Below are 23,277 nucleotides of genomic sequence, written 5' to 3'. Positions count from 1 at the left end.
GCTGATGCTTTTATCCAAAGCGACCTACCTTGCAGTGAGTGCGTACCTTTTTGAGAATCGAACCCCAAATCCTCCTGTAACAACCCGCTGTCAGCAGTAACACTGACGTATCTGTATTTGTATTGTTTGATACATAATCAAATACCATGTTGTGATAACAGGTGATGTATCTAGCATGTTGAGAAACTGTGAGTCAGATAAAGATACACATTTAAAAAAAAAAAAAAGTGCATTTCTGTACTTTTTTTTGTTTTTTTCCCTCATAACGTTGTGTGAAGCAGAAGGTTGTGTACGTTTCTATAGTAACCATTTGGGTCGTACACAGCAGCCATTTTCTTTCAGTGTTTCCCACAGGATGTTGTGGTGGGTGGGGTTAGGGTTAGGGTCAGAGGTGAAAGTGGGCGGAACGGTCCGGTGCGGCGTTCCGGCAAGACTTTCTGTGCCGGAACGCCGTTGGGGGAAGAGATGCAGCTGCCTGTCAATCAAAATCCGATTGCTGCAGAGTGCAGAAGCAATCACGATTCACGATCCATAATTTCCAACAAGGAAACACATGGCTGACGTTATGTTTCGTTGCGTCTATTTTAATACCTTTGAAAAGGACATGTTAACCCGCTTTACAGTAGACCCGACGCGACGCGACGTGGTTGGGTGGGCAGCACTGGGCACTGAGACAGTCCGACCGGGATTACAGTCGCGCCGTACGGAAGCATATAGTGGAATTAATTCAAATGTTAATGCAATTTGAGATTGCATTTGTATGTTCCACTTTTGCATGCATTCTTTCAGACAATATTCAAATTCAAATGCAATTCTAATGATTTGCATTTTCATTTTCATGTACCTGATGTGCACATTCGCTGTCAATATTAAAATGATAATGCAAAGCCATTTGACATTTAATTTTCAAAGTCATGCGCTGCTTTGTAACTGACAAAACTGACAAGTTCATTCTAATGTAAAAATTACTATGCAATCCCAAAATAGCATATTCATTTGCCACTTTTGCCTGCGTTATTTGAGTCAATATTCAAATTGTAATGCAATAATGTGATACGCAATTGCATTTACATGTTCTAGTAAACACATCCGCTTTGTAGCTGACAAAATTCAAATGTTCATTCTAATGTGAAAATGACTATGCAATCCCAAAATAGCATATTCATTTGCCATTTTTGCCTGCGTTATTTGAGTCAATATTCAAATTGTAATGCAATAATGTGATTAGCAATTGCATTTATATGTTCTAGGAAACACATCCGCTCATTAGAATTGCATTTGAATTTGAATATTGTCTGAAAGAATGCATGCAAAAGTGGAACATGCAAATGCAATCTCAAATTGCATTAACATTTGAACTTAGTCCACTATATGCTTCCATAAGCAAGCCGTGTTGCCAGATTGGGCTACTTTTGGTCACACTGGACGGGTGGATTCGGCAGCTTGTAGACTGGTTGGGCTGGAAATTGTCAATTCCATCTGGCAACCCTGGTAGCAAAATATGTGCATACGTATCTGGTAGCCTACTGGTACTTTCAAATCGCATCGTATTATTATTATTATTATTAATAATAATAATTACAATTTACAATACAAATACAACAATTGGAGGTCCCTCAAAGAAAATTTGGGCGCACTGCGCGTGCACAACATCAACCTCCAAGGCTTGATTTTGACCCAGGAAAAACCCTGGTATGTACTGTATAACATGATAGCCATCTATGCACTGTATATAAGATGATGACCAAGGGTCTTTCTGCTGCTGACCAAGGGGTTGAGTTCACTTGATGAGGCCCAATTTTGTTTTAGACTCTGTAGGCTACTGTATTTGTTTATTAAGACTTAAGATATATTATCTGAATTTCTCTTGTTTTATCAAATGTTCCAATTATTTTCATTTCTTGTGCTGGTTTAAAATTGCAGGAAACTAGCACAAATAATTGTGTGGGAGAGAGGGGCCGCCGCTACCAAAACGTGCACAGTTTTGGGTCGCTCCACCACCAAAAACTCTCACTCCAAACTTTTGGTGAAACATGGCAGCCCTAAAGTGTTTCTAATTTCGACACCAACACCACGATGTGTGTGTTCAGGGATGCATGAAGCTGGGGGCAGGAGGAGAACAATATGAAACGATGAAGGTTGGGGTAGTAGCCTATAGTTCCTGTAAGAAACTCAAACCACTTTCACCCCTGGTTAGGGTGGGGTTAGGGTGGGGTTAGGGGTGGGGTTAGGGTTAGGGGTGGGGTTAGGGGTGGCAAGGCTCGACATTAAGGCCCAATCCCGATTCTCTTTTCTACCCCTATGGCTCGTTTTCGAGTGTCACTCGATTCGAAGGCAAGGCCTTCGAATACGTCACAAGCCCTACCCCTTGAAATCTAAGCCCTATGAATTGGGACGGCCCTTCACGGCGCCTACGTCATCACGCGGTACGGGTGACGCGTTGTGTTGCCGGCGAATTCTCACATCTCGCAATGCCTTGTTCAGCTGTGTTTATTTCTGTTGCGTGTGCTATAAGCATCTATTTTCATTTGTTATCAACACACTGTAGTGTTTAGACGTTCCTTTTTTAGTCTCTTCCGTCAGCGATGTCTTTTTTGTGGACATCGCAATAATGACAATGAATTTAATGACAATGAATGACTCCAACCAAAACAACCAGTCCATCAGTAGTCATAAAGCGTTGTCCAAAAATCACGTTACCAAGCGCCTTTCTCAGAACAATTCGTCGTCTAGAATCCAAAAATCAATCCATCATAGTGGTGGTCAAAAACGTAGAAAGAGGATCTCTTGGGGACGCGGCCACATTTGCCCGTGAAGGAGAGATGACAAATAAGCGGAAACATTTCTCAGTAGAGTCGAACGGTGATAGATCATCATCCTTTACGCGTATCCTTAACTGTAGTTACATTTCGCGTGTCATATGCCATTAGACATGGAAATATGTCAATGCGCGGCTGTCATGCACAAATCAGCTTGTAACGTTAGACACACAGCACACAGCACATCGGCATGATAACGTTTTGTTGTTGTTGTGCTTGTTATAAAGAAAAGGTCTATAATGCATTGAAATTAATGATACAACCCATTAATAATAATACCTAATAACAACTGCTCGGATTAGATTGCGGGTGGAAATAGGTCAAAATGCGCATCATGTACAAGTCAGACGAACGTTTGATAGATAACTTTACATATGTGTACCATCATCCGCTGTCAAACGCCACAGGTAATAATTGATTTATGACTGTACATCTCTGAAATGCTCGACTGTCATGCAGCGTTGCGTTACTGTAACGTTAGACACAGCACCGACATAAAAGCGATTTTTGGGTTAAGCTTGTTATAAATAAAAGGTCTATAATGCATTGTAATGACATTAAACTAAGACAATAAGATGGTTATCATAATTTTTCAAATCTGTATTAATAAGTAATTACAGAGAATTAAAATGACATTTCCGCATTGAATAGAGCGACATAAGATTTCTGTAGATGATTCGCAATGCATCCTGGTATCAAGGGGTAGCGTACCGTTAGCCCTTCGAAGCTAGTCTGGTCCTGAAATCCCTCGAAACGAAGTAATAGTTAGCCCTCCCCCTTACCCCTAGCCCTCGACGAAATATGAATTGAGACAGCCCTCGCCCTAAACGTGAACGCGCAAATCGAGCCATAGGGGTGAAAACGAAGGGCTAGGGGTGAATTGGGATTGGGCCTAAGGCTTGTCCGCTTGTCCGGGACAAGTACATTTTATGTTCGGACAAGTGGACTTCCTCCTGCAGTTAAAACAAAAAAACAAATCAATATGTATTAATATCTGCAAACATTAATTCCTCCTTCCGATCTGAATAGTAAAAAAAAATAGCAAGCAAAGCGATGCCGCACCTCATTCTCGCTATTTCAGTCTCTCGTAGTTCGTTATCGTCATAGTTCGTAAATTCGCTCAGAGCGCCAGAGCGCACACTGCGTTCAACATCATAAAGACGTGATTGGACAAAAGGCATTCCATGAGTGCTGATCAGATTCCAGAGCGAATTTACGAACGCAGCCATAGTGTTGTGGGTCTCCTGTCACTAGTGCCATTCACGTGAACATGCGCGTATTCGCTTCTTCTCAATGCCTATGTCTTATTTTCATGTAGTTCGATGCGATCGTATATTTTAGGTTTGAAGTTTTAAGACCAGCACATCGCAATGCGAACTTCAGAATGACACTAATGATAGATTTCTCAATTTGAATATAGGATACTATCCAAAAGCTAGCAAATAAGATTGCTTCCATTGGGGAGAGACTATAGTTACAAACATTTTTTGTAAATATTCCTAGATATTCATCCCTTTTGTGGCCAATCTTAATCTAAAAGGGTTAGGGTTAGGGGTTACGTTTTTAAATAATTACAAAATATGTAATACATTTGAAAATTAAGGATACATCATTATCAAATCAATAGTAGTCAAATGTGTTATTTGCATACACATACACTCACTGGCCACTTCATTAGGCACACCTTGGGGTTGGACCCCCTCTTTTGCCTTCAGAACTGCCTTAATTCTTCGTGGCATAGATTCAACAAGGTGCTGGAAACATTCCTCAGAGATTTTGGTCCATATTGACACTATAATATCACGCAACAGCCCGTCTGGCACCAACAACCATGCCAGGTTCAAAGTCACTTAAATCACCTTTATTTCCCATTCTGATGCTGGTTTGAACTTCAGCAGATCGTCTTGACCATGTCTACATGCCTAAATGCATTGAGTTGCTGCCACATGATTGGCTGATTAGATATTTGCGTTAACAAGCAGTTGAAAAGGTGTACCTAATGAAGTGGCCGGTGAGAGTATAATATATTATTATTCATATTATTGCTTTTTCTAAATCTTTGGATTTGGACAAGTAACTTGAGCTCTAGGACAAGTAAAAGATAAGTTCACTTGTCCGAAGGACAAGTACCTGAAAAAGCTTAATGTCAAGCCCTGGGGGTGGGGTTAGGGTTAGGTGTGGGGGTGGGGTTAGGGTTAGGGGTGGGGGTGGGGGGTGAATGTTATGGACATAGTAGATGCAGTGTGAATCTTGTAAAACGTATTTTCGGTTCGTTACGAGACTACGGCAGGACAAATGAGACTATGGCGGGCTGGCACAGTCTAGGTAACCAATGGGAAACCCTGCTGTACCGTTCGTTCACCACTGCTGCTAGGCTACTTCATTAGCCTTTTCACACATCACATGTTAACCCATGCACAATAAAATGAACAATATGAGTGGGACTGCCACTGCCCCACTCCGAAAAAATTACTTAAAAAAGAGAAAAAGAAGTGAAAGTGTTGTGTTGAGATGCGCGTCAGTCGTTAACCCTTTGTGCTTTCCTCTCTTCTCTCAGGTTGACGTCGCAGCCCACAGAAGAGGAGAAGTGGTGAGGAGGGGCGGGGTTTACATTTTCACTTCCTGTACGTGTCTCACCGCGCAAGGCTAGGTCTCTGGCTGGGATGAAACTGCCTTCTTTACTTCTCTGTGTGTGTGTGTGTGTGTGCCCGTGTGTGTGTGTGTGTGTGTGTGTGTGTGTGTCTCTGGGTGTGCCTGTGTGTGTGTGTGTGTGTGTGTGTGTGTTTGTGTTTGTGTGTGTATGTCTCTGCCTGTGTGTGTGTGTGTGTGTGTGTGTGTGTGTGTGTGTGTGTCTGTGTGTGCCCGTGTGTGTGTGTGCCCGTGTGTGTGTGTGTGTGTGTGTGCGCCTGTGTGTGTGTGTGTGTGCGCCCGTGCCCGTGCCCGTATGCATGCCCTTAGTTTCTCCCCACACGCAATCCAGGCCATGAACTGTGACGTGCACGCCCCTGGGTAAGACGTGCACGCTCCTGCAGCACCTAAGTCCTTCCCCACCTCCCCCTACCACACTGGGACTCCACAGGAGACCTGCTCTCACAGAAGTGACTTGTGGGCGTTACGGGGTTGATCAGGTATCAGTCGTCACTGTGTGCGTGGTCCGCTGCGTAACAAAAGGGTTGATTCACTCTGGTTATCAGATCTGAAGCGGCGTTCTTCCGCGGTGGATCAGCGGTCCATCCACGCGTGAGACACCGTCGCCATGCCGACCCTGACAGTCGACCGGTCCTCGTCTGGAATATGAATATGACAGCTTACATGTCGCCACATGACATTTTGATATCAGGTTTTTGGGATTCTTAGATATGTCTCAGATCAGAGATGTGTGGGGTTTTTCACAACACTAGAGCTTTTTCGCTTTTTTTTTTACAATTTAGCCGAAAATTAGGTGATGACGACGCCATTCTGATGTGTGGGTTTGTGTACAGAACACAATGTTTTCATGAAAACACGACAGTTACTCAATAAGCGGGGCGGCTGTGGCTCAGCCGATAGAGCCGGCGTTCGGTTCGAATCCCCGGCGGGCGGGCCACGTGTCAAAGTGTCCCCGAGCAAGGCACTGAACCCCCTAATTGCTCCAGGGTCGCCTTCAATGGCTGTGACCCCTTGCCTAGATGCCCCCTCTAGAGCATGAATGCATTCGGTTGTACTCAGGCCACATCCACACGGAGACAGAACCAATCTTTTTCTTTTTCATTTTCAAAACGTTTTCCTTTTTTACGTTTTTTCCTTTAAAATAATGTGTCATACATTGAAATCTGAAACGAGTTGAAGAAGTCATGGATATTTGAATGTTGATACCCCCTGAACCACCGTACTGAGATATCCAGCCTCAAAGTCTTCAGAGACGTTTTTCACAGAGGTAATGGGTGGGAACAATAGCTGGTTAACTCCACCCTAATCACTCCCTCAAGACAACCACTCCCTCAAGACAACCACTCCCTCAAGACAACCACTCCCCCATTACACTACCTGTCATTATCTACCTGTCATCTGTCAGTGTGGTTGTTGCAGGGCTGACACGTTTAAATAGCTAAACAATAATAATAATAATAATAATAATAATAATAATAATTCAAGATTCATGATTTCTTATTGCCATGTGTGCCAAAAGTTTATTACATCCCATTACAAGTACAAGAGAGTAAAATGCATGGCAATGGAAAAAATTAGGCAAGATACAATTGAGCAATACAATTGATTGATTGATTGAATTGATTGAAAACCTTTATTGTCCCCAATGGGGACATTTTGTTGTCAAACAGCTTAGTTAGGGCAGACAGAAAACATTCAATAAAATACATAAAACAGTGCAGGCTCAATAAGTAAAAAGTTCCAAGTTCCAAAGTTCCAGCTCCAGGTCTCCCCCACCCTGCAGGGCCTGGTTGTAGAGGTATAATAGAATGGTAAAAAATAATAATGTTGTGTCTGTGTGCATGCATTTATCATTATAGTCAGGGGTGCACATAACATTTTGGGGCCAGTGCTCAGAGGAGCACCTAGGGATGCTGCTTGGTGCTCGCGAGTCACGACCCGTCCCACAGGATGGATGAAAAAGGGATACATGGATAACTTATATTAGCAAAACGACATTTATTCATAAATAAAGATGAACGAACAAATGATTGTGTGCAAAACAAAATAAACAAATGCAAAATCAAATGACTGCTCTTTAAGCATGAAAGTCTGTCAGACTCCTTTAAACACACTGAAATCAACTGACATCTCTTTAAGCACTAACTGAATGTCTGTTCTTTAAACACAATGAAATCAACTGACATCTCTTTAAGCACTAACTGAATGTCTGTTCTTTAAACACAATGAAATCAACTGACATCTCTTTAAGCACTGCTCTGTTCTGTAAACACTGAAATCAACTTTTCAACAAAAAGTTACAGCCTAAGCATTTACTTATGCTTAATCATCATCACTGCTCTCTTGACTGCTGTAAGTTATCACTGTCCTCAATTTCAACCATGGTAGAGGATGTTGTAGGGCAGGCCATCACTTTAAATAGCTCGTTATTTTGATTGTGCAACAAAGTCTTTTTTTTTTTTCTTCTAATAGAATTACCAACCATATTCCCTGGGTCAGGGGTCTAGGTGCGATAATGAAGCTGTAAAACAAACGTCTGAACGTTTGAAAGCTTCAGAGAAAAGAAACGTGAAGTCCCTTGGTGTTGTTTTTCCTTTTAGCGACGAGTCGTTCGGGACTGAATTTTCACGTGTCGGCGTGATAACCGTGATAACCGTGCGATACGCGGAATGAAAGTACGAGTTACGATACTTTCCGAATGTTTTCGTGAGGGGAGTCGCCGTGGTCGTCGTGATGGATACTCGTCGGGCCTTCGGCTGAGGGGACGGCAAATAGTTACTTACTTGGTGGGGCTTGCTTCTTGGACCCAGCTGTTGGTGCGCAAAAGCGCCTTCATGCGGCTGATCTGCCGCGCAGCACGCATTTTGGCGACGCATGCGCACTGGCGCACCAGTTATGTGCACCCCTGATTATAGTCCATAAAGCATCTAGTGGGACTTCGGTGTAGTTCCTTCCCATCCCATCTGGGCATCAAAGCTGTAATAAAAAAAGAAGACAGTACATTTAAAATGATTGCCCACTGTTACCAACACCACTTTTAACGAAATAGCCTACTACTATCTTCATACAATAGAATTGCTTATACAATGACAATGACAAATACCTGAAGTGCTGGTGACTCATCAAGGTGTCATCTCTCAGAACCTCTCACCTCAGGATTCTGTAACACAAATTTCAGGTCAGAGGTGTGGACACTTCTGTAGGTTTTCCATAGACTCAGTGTACTGCAAGTAGGCTAGTGAAATCATTTAAAATCACAGTATTATTCTATAGCAAATCTACATATCAATGAATTAATCATTATTTTTGATTCCACACAACATTATCGTTCATTACAAAAGCATTTACTTTTTCTATAATCTATTATCTCTAACAAAGCTAGCTAGCTAGCTAACAAGCTAACACTTGTTTGGCTAGCTGGTACACACAAACACACTAAAATGGTGCATGAAACATACTGTACACTATGTTGCATGTTTAGTAGGTCTCCAACAAATGTATGTATTCATTATGTTTTATCTTTGACAACCTATTTCTACCTCCCACCAAGGAGTTCATTAATTGCCCACTGTCGATATTTCTGCCTGCTTTTGAAATTCTGTTGATAGCATTAGCGAGACCTTGAGCCTCCATCTTGTAAATTTGTCAACAGGTTCAGACGCACATGGCTACTTAAATACAGCTGGGGTGGGCGTGGCTACACACACTGCCACACTAATACGAATAATACCCCCCACCCGACTTTGCTAACTAAATGTAGGTGAATGTAAAACTGTTGGATATGATATCGAGTGGGTTCTTCATCGCTTCGTTTGTCGTCCTATGCCAAAAACCGGAACAATTGCCGAGATGGGGACCTTTTAATGAAACCCTGTCACATATGTGCGTCCAGACGAAACCACTGAAAATGCTGTAACACTGCCACAAATGACACCAAAAACAGTGGCGGAAAATACAATGAACGCAACAACCCTGTAAGGCGCCGTTGTTGTTGTTGTTGGCTGAGTTAGCGCATGCGGGTTAAGGGAAAGGTGGGGCAGATGGCATCATCGGTTCAGGAAAGATGCGTCTGGCTTGTAAAGACGGAAATGCAAGTGTGGCGTCTTCAGATTTCTTCACTCTGGGACCCGGTTTAAAATAATTGCTTATTCAGGCTCCCAGAACGCGGTTCCGTGCGGACCAAACGTCCATACGATGAAAAACTTTGGCACCCAAATACACCCAAATCAGTCTCCGTGTGGACAAGGCCTCAAGCTTCGTACAAGCTTTGAATCCCTTTCCTTTCCCTAAGATTTGCTATCCAGTTCAACGGTTTCAGCCATTTCTACTCCACTGGTCTGAATCACACACAGTTGGCACACACACCATACCAGGGTAGACCCTGACCCATATGGTTAACAGTGGCATCAGGCAGGCTAAGGGACGGTGGGCTAGGACAGATGGCGTGAGTGTGTGTGTGTGTGTGTGTGTGTGTGTGTGTGTGTGTGTGAGTGAGTGTGTGAGTGAGTGTGTGAGTGCGTGAGTGTGTGAGTGAGTGAGTGAGTGAGGGAGGCAGGGAGGGAGGGAGGTAGCGGAGCTCGTATTGTGGTTGCATATGGCTGAGAGTGTAATGTCACCATCACTAAGTTGAATGCTGCCGTAGTGTGTTGATAAGCTGTTGTGGTGGTGATGTTGGGACTCCTGTCATGTAGTGTTTTGCTCGTCCGCCTGCTGGAGATAATTGGAATTGCAGAGCTGATTGATTTAGCATGATATGAGGGTATGGCTTGAAGAGAGGACGTTAATCAGTCTGATCTCGGGCCATAAAGTATTTCCAAATAATATGTTCTACTATCTTTCTGTGAGTTCATGTCTCCATATGTTTCTGTTTGTCTCTAAACAGTCTGTTTAAGTGTTTTTGCTGTAAATCAGTAGCAGATAGAGATAATGTTTGACTGATTAATTGATTGATATATTGTATAACTAAGAATATGACCAAGTTTCTGTTAACTGGCCATACCGTAGGCTAACTAGCTACTGGTTAACTGGCCATACCGTATGCTAACTACATCCTGGTTAACTGGCCATACCGTATGCTAACTAGATAATGGTTAACTGGCCATACCGTATGCTAACTAGATAATGGTTAACTGGCCATACCGTATGCTAACTAGATAATGGTTAACTGGCCATACCGTATGCTAACTAGATAATGGTTAACTGGCCATACCGTATGCTAACTAGATAATGGTTAACTGGCCATAGCGTATGCTAGCTACATCCTGGTTAACTGGCCGTATGCTAGCTACATCCTGGTTAACTGGCCGTATGCTAGCTACATCCTGGTTAACTGGCCGTATGCTAGCTATATCCTGGTTAACTGGCTGTATGCTAGCTACATCCTGGTTAACTGGCTGTATGCTAGCTACATCCTGGTTAACTGGCTGTATGCTAGCTCCATCCTGGTTAACTGGCTGTATGCTAGCTCCATCCTGGTTAACTGGCTGTATGCTAGCTCCATGGTTAACTGGCTGTGTCGTGTCTCAGCACCACCATGCAGTTTGTCATCCTGACCTACATGAAGCACCTGGGCGTGAAGGTGAAGGAGCCCCGCAGCCTGGAGCCCAAACGAGTACGCATCAACTTCCTGCCCAAGATGAAGGTATGTCACACACACACACACACACACACACACACACACTCACACACACACTCACACGAGTACACATCAACGTCCTGCCCAAGATGAAGGTATGGTCCGGGGCTGAACACACTCACGCATGCGCACGCACTCACACACACACACACACACACACGCACACTCACACACACGCAAACTCACACACACACGCATGCGCACACATGCACACTCACACACACACGCACGCGCACGCACGCACACTCAGACACACACACATGCGCACGCACGCACACTCACACACACACGCACGCACACTCACACACACATGCATGCACATAAGCACACGCACGCTCACACACACACACACACTCTCACACACACACTCACACACACACGCACACACTCACACTCACACTCACACACACACATGCATGCACATAAGCACGCGCACACACACTCACACACACACGCACACACTCACACTCACACGCACACACTCACACTCACACACACACACACACACACACACACTGTTCCACGTGAACATCAGTAGAGCCATTTCTTCCTGTACTATGCAAATACCATATCTCATTTGGCATTTGGAATATGCCTCGCTAGTCAAACCTATTCAATATGTCAACGCCATGCAGCTTGAAAACACTGTTTAACATGTGTGACACTATTCTGCTTCTGTTACCCCCGGTAACAACACGGTGGCTCACTTGTTTCGGGCCTTCTTCTCATGTCTTCTCTCGCTCACGTTTCATCATCTGGGTTTGTCACGTTGGAGCAGAAGAGCATCAAGCCTGAGAAAGAGGGGGAGGAGAAGGTGAAGAAGCCAAGGTTTCCCAGCATCCTCGGCCCCCCCCGGCGTCCCAGCCGCGTAGACTCCACCTCAAGTACGTATCCAGAAACACTAGAAAAGCGCTCAAGTGTTGTTTTGCTGCCATTGCCTCTAGCCTTACGGAGTAAATAGACTAGTCTTGATACACTCCTGACGCTCCACTACAGACATCTGTCTCTGGCTCTGGAGAGAAACTCACAACTACACAGAGAAGTTAACCAGACAGATAAGATAGCCAGACTGTGTTTACCACCTCAAATTCATTAATTTATGCCCAGCCAAATCCATGTTTAGAGGTAGCTAGCTAACATTACATTGATCATACTCGTAAGACTTATGAATGCCGGTTGAGAGAGGACGCTGGCGTTGCTCGTTTTCGCCGCTTCTCCGCCCGAAATCTAGAAATACTTGCAGTATACAGAGCCCCTCAGATTTAGATTTAGTAATCTAATCTAATCTATCAGTGCGTGTGTGTGTGTGTGTGCGTGTGTGCGTGTGTGTGTGCGTTTGTGCGTGTGTGCGTGTGTGCGTGTGTGTGTGTGTGTGTCTGTGTCTCTAGTCGGCAAGGCCATGGAGATGAACAAGCAGCGGTCTCAGAAGCCCTCCCAGCCCTCGGCCCCCAGCGTCCCCGAGCACCCAGAAACCTCCTCTACCCCCGGCCGCGTACGAGGGAGCCAATCCAGCGACAGCTCGGACCCCAGCGCCCACCCCCCCCCCTCCTCCTCGTCTCCCTACGTCTCCTCTCCCCCCCACAGCGCCCCGGCCAGCCAGGGCCCAGACCCCACGGGACGAGACTCAGACTCGGGTAAGAAGGCACCCCCCCCTCTCAACCCTACCCTCTCCTTCTCCCTCTCCTCCCCCCCTCAACCCTACCCTCTCCTTCTCCCTCTCCTCCCCCCCTCAACCCTACCCTCTCCTTCTCCCTCTCCTCCCCCCCTCAACCCTACCCTCTCCTTCTCCCTCTCCCCCCCCCTCTCAACCCTACCCTCTCCTTCTCCCTCCCCCCCCATCAACCCTACCCTCTCCTTCTCCCTCTCCCCCCCCCTCTCAACCCAACCCTCTCCTTCTCCCTCTCCCCCCCCTCAACCCTACCCTCTCCTTCTCCCTCTCCCCCCCTACCGTCTCCTTCTCCCTCCCCCCCTCAACCCTACCCTCTCCTTCTCCCTCTCCCCCCCCCTCAACCCTACCCTCTCCTTCTCCCTCCCCCCCTCAACCCTACCCTCTCCTTCTCCCTCCCCCCCCTCAACCCTACCCTCTCCTTCTCCCTCCCCCCCCTCAACCCTACCCTCTCCTTCTCCCTCCCCCCCCTCAACCCTACCCTCTCCTTCTCCCTCTCCCCCCCCTCAACCCTACCTTCTCCTTCTCCCTCTCCCCCCCCTCAACCCTACCCTCTCCTTCTCCCTCTCCCCCCCCTCAACCCTACCCTCTCCTTCTCCCTCTCCCCCCCCCCTCTCAACCCAACCCTCTCCTTCTCCCTCTCCCGCCCTCAACCCTACCCTCTCCTTCTCCCTCTCCCCCCCCTACCCTCTCCTTCTCCCCCCCCCTCAACCCTACCCTCTCCTTCTCCCTCTCCTTCTCCCTCTCCCCCCCCTCAACCCTACCCTCTCCTTCTCCCTCTCCCCCCCTACCCTCTCCTTCTCCCTCTCCCCCCCCCTCAACCCTACCCTCTCCTTCTCCCTCCCCCCCCTCAACCCTACCCTCTCCTTCTCCCTCTCCCCCCCTCTCAACCCTACCCTCTCCTTCTCCCTCTCCCCCCCCTCTCAACCCTTCTCCCTCTCCCCCCCCCTCTCAACCCTACCCTCACCCTCTCAACCCTACCCTCTCCTTCTCCCTCTCCCTCCCCTTTCAACCCTACCCTCTCCCCCCTCTCAACCCTACCCTCACCCTCTCCCTCTCCCCCCTACCCTCACCCCCCCTCTCAACCCTACCCTCACCCTCTCCCTCTCCCTGGGTAACAGCAGTAACCTCTCCAGCTCTTCTTTACACGGGCCGCGTTTGTAAATTCCCTCTGAGAGCGCCGGAGCGTCCACGTGACTGTCTCTCGTCCAATCAAATGACTTGGTTCCATTATGAGGTTGAACCCAGTGTGCGCACCGGTGAATTTACGAACGCAGCCATGGTGAAGGGTCAGGGAACTCACCTCATGCACAAAATACTCCCCCTCCTCTGCCCATGTTTTCCTCCCAACCTTCTTGTTTTTACTGCCTACCCCTTCTCTCTCTCTGCCCCCCCCCCCTTTTCACCTTTCGGTCTCTCTCTCTACGTCTCTCCGTCATGTGGTTGTTGTAACAGCGGGCCGGCCCGCCCCCACAGTGACCCATCTCTGGAGGAGTAATGGCCTGTCTTGTTTACTCCTAATTGGGCCAGGGCACGGGGAGCAGAGGCTAGTTCTCTATCTGACATGTTGTCTTGTTCTCTCTCCTTCAGTGAGCCAGCTGTTCATCCTACAGAGGGTCTTTCACCACTCGCAACTGTAGAATATTTCTGTTCTTTTTTTCTGTTTTAACGGTTTTCCGGTTTTCCGTGTCAGGAAAATAACAGAGGAACGGCCCAGCCGTGGGATTAAACGTCACCCCAACCACTGTTCTGACCTCCTCTCATCCTCTCCTCTCCTCCTCTCCTGCTCTCCTCCTCTCCTCCTCTCCTCCTCTCCTGCTCTCCTCCTCTCCTCCTCTCCTCCTCTCCTTCTCTCCTATTCTCCTCCTCTCCTCCTCTCCTCCTCTCCTTCTCTCCTCCTCTTCCTCCTCTCCTCCTCTCCTTCACTCCTCCTCTCCTTCTCTCCTCCTCTCCTATTCTCCTCCTCTCCTTCTTTCCTCCTCTTCCTCCTCTCCTCCTCTCCTTCTCTCCTTCTCTCCTCCTCATCCTCTCCTCCTCTCCTCCTCACCTTCTCTCCTTCTCTCCTCCTCTCCTCCTCTCCTCCTCTTCCTCCTCTCCTGCTCTCCTCCTCTCCTTCTCTCCTCCTCTTCCTCTCATCCTCTCCTCCTCTCCTCCCCTCCTCTGGTTCTGCCAGGTGTCCCCCCCTCCTCCGCCCAGCCCAGACTGAGCGAGGGGCTCCACGCGGGCGAGGCCCAGGAGGGCAGCATGCCTCACCCTCCCAGCAGCCACTTTGACTTCAGCCCCGGCAGCCTGGACCAGCTACAGGAGGAGGAGCGCGAGGCTGCGGACAGGTACCACACACCTGAATACCTCTACATCTACACCTACATCTACATCTACACCTACACCTACACCTACACCTACACCTACACCTACATCTACACATACACCTACACCTACACCTACACCTACATCTACACATACACCTACACCTACACCTACACCTACACCTACATCTACACCTCCATCTCCACCTACACCTACACCTACACCTCCATCTACACATACACCTACATCTACACCTCCATCTCCACCTACACCTACACCTACATCTACACCTACACCTACATCTACACATACACCTACACCTACACCTACATCTACACCTACACCTACACCTACACCTACATCTACACCTACACCTACATCTACATCTACACCTACACCTACACCTACATCTACACCTACACCTACATCTACACCTCCATCTCCACCTACACCTACACCTCCATCTACACATACACCTACATCTACACCTCCATCTACATCTACACCTACATCTACATCTACATCTACACCTACACCTACATCTACACCTACATCTACACCTACATCTACATCTATACCTACATCTACACCTACACCTACACCTCCATCTACACATACATCTACGCCTACACCTACACCTACACCTCCATCTCCATCTCCACCTACACCTACACCTACACCTACATCTACACCTACACCTACACCTCCATCTCCATCTCCACCTACACCTACACCTACACCTACATCTACACCTACATCTACATCTACACATACACCTACACCTACACCTACACCATCGACACCTACACCTACATCTACACCTACACCTACATCTACATCTACACCTACACCTACATCTACACCTACACCTCCATCTACACCTACACCTACACCTACATCTACACCTACATCCACATCCACACCCACATCTACACCTACATCTACACCTACATCTACATCCACATCCACATCCACATCTACATCTACATTTACATGTTTGGCATTTAGCAGACGCCTTATTCCAAAGCGACTAAAGCCCAATTTATAGTTCTGCGTAAAATCTATAGCTTAACCTACGCCGTAGGCTCACGCGCACCTCTCCAAAAATGTAACTACACGGCATACCTACGCAGACCGTAAGCACTGTGATTGGTCCGCTTGGTAGCACATGATTCCGACATGATTCCGACTCTCTCGTAGGCCAAAATGCGGTAGCCATGACAAACATGTCATTTACTTTTTCTGTAATTACTTATAATGACTTATATGTAATGACTTATCCATACAGTCTTTCTCTGGTCACATGGCTTATCCATACAGTCTCTCTGGTCACATGGCTTATCCATACAGTCTCTCTCTGGTCACATGGCTTATCCATACAGTCTCTCTGGTCACATGGTTTATCCATACAGTCTCTCTCTGGTCACATGGCTTATCCATACAGTCTCTCTGGTCACATGACTTATCCATACAGTCTCTCTCTGGTCACATGGCTTATCCATACAGTCTCTCTGGTCACATGGCTTATCCATACAGTCTCTCTCTGGTCACATGGTTTATCCATACAGTCTCTCTGGTCACATGACTTATCCAATGGGAGTCTGGCTGACTGTGCCTCTCTGGGTAACAACATCAGCTGTGCTGCGTGCTGAGGGAGGTCTGCCCGCTCAGCGTCCTCTCAGAGGGGTTTGTGGGAGAAGGCTGGTCGGAGGGCTGGGGGGTGTTGGCCCGGAGCCAAGCTCGTCATTCCTTCTGGACCTGACACCACCACGGCTGTCCTTCCTCTGCCGTCCCGCCCCGTCCCCGGGCTCACCCTGCTGCTGCTAACGCTGCCTCATTTACAACACACATTCCACACTGGAGGACCGGAGACTGGACTCGACCCCCCCACCCCATCTTTGTCTCTCCTGCCGTGGTTTATGAAGTGTCCTGGAGAGAGCTCTTCTAGGGGACCATGTTCCTTAGCTGTGGCCAGAGAGGGAGCGTGAGGAGGCAGGGGGGTGGTGGAGGAAGCAGAGGGGGTGGCTGGGTGTCAGTGTGTTGATTCTGACTGGATGTGTGGTCTCTCTGCAGGGTCGGAGAGGGAGGCACGCCCAAGCCCGCACGGAGGTGAGTTGAGTTATTTTTTCCTCCTGTCGTCCTTTTCTACTGGACTACTCTACTCCTAATCTGTTGTCTACTGGACTATTCTACTCCTAATCTGTTGTCTACTGGACTATTCTACTCCTAATCTGTTGTCTACTGGACTATCGTACTCCTAATCTGTTTTGGGACGTTGTTGAGTTGAACTGTGTTCTGATTGTGGTCAGATTGTTGTGATTGTTGTTGCTCTGTGAATATACATCCTACCCCATTCACTGTGGCTTTAAAAAAAGAAACATGTCGGTCATATAGGAGTATGGACCCCCCCCCCCCATCTCTCTACCCATCAACGTCAGTTCATCACCAGTACTTACTCCCTGTGCTGTGTTTGTCCCCCCCCCCACCCTCTTCTCAGGATGGACGGTATCGGCGGTCTCACCATGGCGGAGGTCCAGAGCGAGGACGACCAGGGGAACGAGATCGAGTGTGAGCAGGACCCCCCCAACTGGCAGCAGCTGGTCAGCCGGGAGGTGCTGGCGGGCCTGACTCCCCAGGAGATCAAGAGGCAGGAAGTCATCAACGGTGAGGCCGCAGTAGGGTCGGCCTCACTCTGAGTTGGGAGGCTTCCCATTTACATTTACATGACTTACAATCAATACATCTGACTAAGCAAGTGAATCATCAGTCCACCAGTCGTAGCAGGAAAAGTAATCTAGCTCAGGCCAGGGGCCATTGGCAGTCTCAGTGATAGAAGAAGAAAGAAGAAAGATTTTATTTTTTGACACAGGAGAAACAGTACAAGGGGGGAAGTAGAAGTCTTAGGAGACACAGTATAGGTGGAAGCAGGTGTAGTAGATGTCTCTGGAGGAGCAGTTAAGGTGTAGCCTGAAGGGATGGGTCTTCAGTCTCTGACGGCTTCCCCGTAGAATAGTCCAGCCAGATGGTCATAACTGTTACTGTGTCTTCTGTGATATGAACTTGATGACACAGGGGATAGACAAGCCAGTTTGCACCCCGTGTATGAGATTTTGTATTGTATTTTTTCTTTATTGTATAATTCTACATGGCTGAAAACCCTGTCTGCCAGTGATTTGAAACTAGCGTCCATTATCAAACTCAAACTTCAAGTCTGTCAGTCTCTACTGTCAAATCTTTCATTACGAGTGTCAGTAGTGATGGCAGTCTACTTGAACCATAAAAACGTCATGTATGCACGTTGATTATGATCTCTTTCTCTCTCTCTCTCTCTCTCTCTCTCTCTCTCTCTCTCTCTCTCTCTCTCACTCACACACTCTCCACAGAGCTGTTCTACACGGAGCGAGCCCACCTGAGGATGCTGAAGGTTCTAGACTACGTGTTCTACCAGAAGCTGACCAGAGACGGCATCCTGCCCCCGGGGGACATCAAACACATCTTCACCAACCTGGAGGAGATCGTCCAGCTACACGGTACACACTAGTCACCCCCACACCACACAGTACACACTAGTCACCACCACACCACACAGTACACACTAGTCACCACCACACCACACAGTACACACTAGTCACCACCACACCACACGGTACACACTAGTCACCTAGTACACACTAGTCACCTCCACACCACACGGTACACACTAGTCACCCCCACACCACACGGTACACACTAGTCACCCCCACACCACACGGTACACACTAGTCACCCCCACACCACACGGTACACACTAGTCACCACCACACCACACGGTACACACTAGTCACCTCCACACCACACGGTACACACTAGTCACCTCCACACCACACGGTACACACTAGTCACCTCCACACCACACGGTACACACTAGTCACCTCCACACCACACGGGGGCGGCTGTGTCTCAGGAGGTAGAGCCGCCATCTAATGATCACAAGGTTGGCAGATCGGCGGTTCGAGCCCCGGCTGGCCACATGTCGAAGTGTTGTTGGGCAAGACACTGAACCCAGGGCTCGACAGTGCGACTGTTTTGGTCGCATTTGCGAGTGAATATATTTCTGTGCGACTTGGAAATACATTCAATAGCACCAGTGCGACTAAAAGACTGCTGAACTACTGTCATGCGCAGTCAAACGTATGTGTATAAGCGATGAGGGAATGAAAACAGTGAACAGAAACGCGTGTCGCAGAAATGCTTCACGCGAGTCCTATATGCGCTTAAAATGCGCATTATGGGTATATGGGATACAGCTCTCATAGTTCGTAGCGCTGTGTTTTGTTAGCCGCTAGCTGCTAGCTGCTAGCAGCGTTTGCTTCCGGTTTCATTACAAAGAGGTTAACCCTATATGTGCCTGACGTCTAACAACATTCAAATGACTCTAACTTCATATTTTTTCGGATTTCAATGTATGACACATCATTTGAAAGCTTATGATCCGTAGTGCCAATCCACAACACGTCACATTTGAAAGTGTTTATGTAATTTTTTTACATTTGAAAGTGTTTTTTGTTTATATATATTTATATTATACAATATACCAGTCATATTCTGGAATGTGTCTAAATGTTAAAGTTCCATAAGTATAAGCAAAATAAAGTAACAGTTAGTACTTTATAGTAGTAGCATAAAAAAAAAAAAAAACACGAACCATAAACCGTGACCTAAAAACCGAGGTTCATACCGAACCGTGGGCCAACTGAAATTAATATTCTTACTTCCCCTTTACATTGTGTGAGTCTCCATTTTTATTACGGCCAAGAGCCGGTTATGGTAATTTTGATATGTTATGATTATGATAATTTGTTGTCGTTGACGAAAATTGCGCAATTTTCATTGTGCTACTGAAATTCTTGGTGTGCTACTAAATGTTTCAACATGGTAGCACAGTGCTACCTGGGGAAAAGGTAAGCGTCAAGCCCTGGAACCCCCAAATTGCTCCCGGTGAGCGGGCCGGCGCCTTTTGTGGCAGCTTGCCGCACATTGGTGTGTGAATGGGTGTGTGAATGGGTGAATGAGAGGCCGTTGTAAAGCGCTTTGGATGAAGGCGCTATATAAGTGCAGTCCAAAATAGGCACCTTGAGTATTTCAAAGTTAACAGCAACAACCACCGTTAGAACTCATGTTCTCTTCCTCTCTACACATGACAGTGTCCATCACAGAACAGATGACGGTCATCCGCAAGACCACCGAGACGTCCGTCATCGGACAGATAGGAGACGACGTGCTAGCATGGGTAAGACACTCCATGAGCACTTAATGAATGATATGTATGTTATGACATTGAACTAACTGTGTGTGTGTGTGTGTGTGTGTGTGTGTGTGTGTGTGTGTCTGTGTGTCTGTCTGTCTGTCTGTCTGTCTGTGTGTGTGTCTCTGTGTGTTTCTGTGTCTCTGTGTGTGTGTGTCTGTATCTGTGTCTGTGTCTCTGTCTGTGTCTCTGTCTGTGTCTGTGTGTGTGTGTGTGTGTGTGTGTGTGTGTGTGTGTGTGTGTACACTACAGTTCAGCGGAGGTGAGGAGGAGAAGATCAAGCTAGCGGTCGGCACCTTCTGCAGTAACCAGCCCTTCGCCCTGGAGCTCATCAAGACCCGGCAGAAGAAAGACCAGCGCTTCACCTCCTTCATGCAGGTATAGGACAGTCATGTGACCCCCCATGACAACCTCTGTCACTGTCTGGAAAGTAATTTACAAGTGGAGAACATTTAACACTAGAACAGCCATGCCTTTTTTACCTGCTAAAAGAGCCGCCTCGGGGGTCAAATGACCATAGTCTTTACAATGCTCAAGCTGCTATTTACACACAACGACCACTAGTTGGCTGGCTCTACTGTATATGACCCCTCTGTCTCTCTACTGTATATGACCCCTCTGTCTCTCCTGTATATGAACCCTCTCTGTCTCCCCCTGCAGGAGGCGGAGAGTAACCGCCTGTGTCGGCGTCTGCAACTGAAGGACATCATCCCCGTGGAGATGCAGAGGCTGACCAAGTATCCTCTGCTGCTGGAGAGCATAGCCAAGTACACAGGTACCACAGTACTACTACCGTCTCACAACAACCACAGTGGTGAGGTTTTCTCCTCCAAGCCCCCTTGTGTGTTTTTCACCTCACCTGCACAATTTTTTTAAAACTCCAGCTCAACACTCTTGTTCACTCTCTGGTGTGGCGCGCTTATCGTCCAACATTTGGGGCGGCCGTGGCTCAGGAGGTAGAGCCGGCGTCTAATGATCGCAAGGTCCTCGGTTCGATCCTTGGCTCCTCCTGTCCACGTGTCGAGGTGTCCTTGGGCAAGACACTTGAACCCCAAATTGCTCCCAGTGAGCGGGGCCGGCACCTTGCTTGGTAGCTTGCCGCCATTGGTGTGTAAATGTGTGTGTGAACGGGTGAATGAGAGGCCGTTGTAAAAGCGCTTTGGAATAAGGCGCTGTATAAGTGCAGTCCGTTTACCGTTTAGCGATGGGTTGATGACGGATGACTGGTTGACATCTGCCGGTTGTTTCTGCCCCTCAGAGGACACGGAGGAGAGGGACAAGGTGAAGAGGGCTGGAGACTGCTGCCGGAAGATCCTCAACTACGTGAACCAGGCAGTCAAGGAGGCAGAGAACAAACAGGTAACCAGGCGACCACGCCAACAGACGCCATCGGTGAGGCTCACCGTCGGTGGACATATGCCTACGCCGGGCGTGCCCATCTCATCTCACTTGTTGCTTCCGTTAGTTTAGGACTTGATACTGGTAATTAGGGATGCATCGCGAGACAGTTAATTATCGATACGTAACGCTTCAAGTCGATGAGATGCAAAATCAATCGCGATGCTCTTTTTTACCGACAGCATTTTACAGACGACGTTCTCGTAACCGTAATTCCTAAACTATATGTGCTATCGGAACACTTCCAACGGTTCCTGAAAGCAGAGAAGCTGTGCGTTCTACCCGTATAGTGTTATTACGGAAATTCAAAGCACGCAGCTGTGGAAAGTGTCATGTGGGCTTGTGTCTGCATCTAGAGAGGAGCTGCTTCAGAGAGTTCCACAAAGGCCCAAAAAACACCTGGGGCCTCAATTAGAAAGCTTGCGTACGCCCAGAAACGTGTGTATGCCAATTTTCCCGTAATTTTGGGATTTATAAAAAACAAACTTGCCGTGAAACTGTGCGCACCTCTAAGCACATTGAGACCCAGAAACGGGAAAAATGAGCAACTGCGACTCCGCTGACAGAAGAATTAAACTTTAGAAACGCTTTGAAACGCGTAAATAATAAGGTGAACAGTAGGACGAATTATGTTTAAACTGATTCCATTGTCGATGCAGTCTGGCACATACAGTGCCTTGCAAAAGTATTCACCCCCCTTGGCTTTTTACCTATTTTATTACATTACAACCTGTAATTAAAAATAAATTTAAAAAATAATAATATTTGATGAATCTGCACAAAATAGTGTTAGTTTTTAAATGAAATGAGAAATATATATATAAAAAAGAATTTAAAAAAATAAAGAACTGAAAATTGGCATGTGCATACAGTATGTATTCACCCCCTTTGTTATGAAGCCTCTAAAAACTTCTGGTGCAACCAATTACCTTCAGAAGTCACATAATTAGTGAAATGAAGTCCACTTGTATGCAATCTAATGGCGCTTTTCCATTACAGGGCCAAAGCAGGCCAGCCCAGGCCAGCCCGCTTCGGCCTGCTTCTTTTCCCCTTTTCCATATGTCGTCCCAGGTCGGTTCGGCTCGCTTCTTTAGCTCCCCTTCGAGACCAGGGTCTACATTTTTAGATCCAGATCTTTTTGCCAGGCTGCGTGTGACGTGTGACGCTGCACACCGTTGATTGGTCATCCCATGTTCATAGATTTTCTTCACTAACCGCCATCTTGAAATACCACATTCACTCTTGGAAAATGTCACAACAGTTTCTGTAATAGCTTATTAATAAAGATTCGAAAAATTATGCTGACCATCGTATTATCTTAGTTTAATGTCATTTCAATGAATCATAGAACTTTTATTTACAACAAGCACAACACAAAAATCGCTATTATGCACCGTCTTTTGCCCGTGAATAACACCGGCTGTGGAGGTGGTACAAACACAATACTCCTTTGCTAACTTCACCATCGGTCTACGGTCATTTTGAGCCCTTAACCACCGCGCTGACACCCCGAGAAGTT

The 23,277-nt window shown here is 47.0% G+C and overlaps 1 protein-coding gene across 1 annotated transcript in view; it reads left to right on the top strand.

Annotated features, from left to right (window-relative positions):
• The window catches only part of arhgef12b (Rho guanine nucleotide exchange factor (GEF) 12b), a 144,005-nt gene that overhangs the window by 98,571 nt on the left and 22,157 nt on the right, over positions 1-23,277 (top strand). The window contains exons 19-30 of the mRNA XM_080529328.1: positions 5,377-5,409; positions 10,995-11,109; positions 11,882-11,987; positions 12,492-12,737; positions 14,943-15,099; positions 17,150-17,185; positions 17,574-17,740; positions 18,460-18,606; positions 20,260-20,345; positions 20,613-20,738; positions 21,021-21,135; positions 21,619-21,719. Coding sequence (XP_080385454.1) covers positions 5,377-5,409; positions 10,995-11,109; positions 11,882-11,987; positions 12,492-12,737; positions 14,943-15,099; positions 17,150-17,185; positions 17,574-17,740; positions 18,460-18,606; positions 20,260-20,345; positions 20,613-20,738; positions 21,021-21,135; positions 21,619-21,719 — 1,435 coding nt within the window. The remainder of the gene's footprint in view (positions 1-5,376; positions 5,410-10,994; positions 11,110-11,881; positions 11,988-12,491; positions 12,738-14,942; positions 15,100-17,149; positions 17,186-17,573; positions 17,741-18,459; positions 18,607-20,259; positions 20,346-20,612; positions 20,739-21,020; positions 21,136-21,618; positions 21,720-23,277) is intronic.

This window comes from Nansenia antarctica (assembly GCF_963989245.1).
Source record: "Nansenia antarctica genome assembly, chromosome: 4".
Taxonomy (NCBI): domain Eukaryota; kingdom Metazoa; phylum Chordata; class Actinopteri; order Argentiniformes; family Microstomatidae; genus Nansenia; species Nansenia antarctica.
The sequence above is the reverse complement of the archived record's forward strand: the minus strand, read 5'-3'. Positions and strand labels throughout refer to the sequence as shown.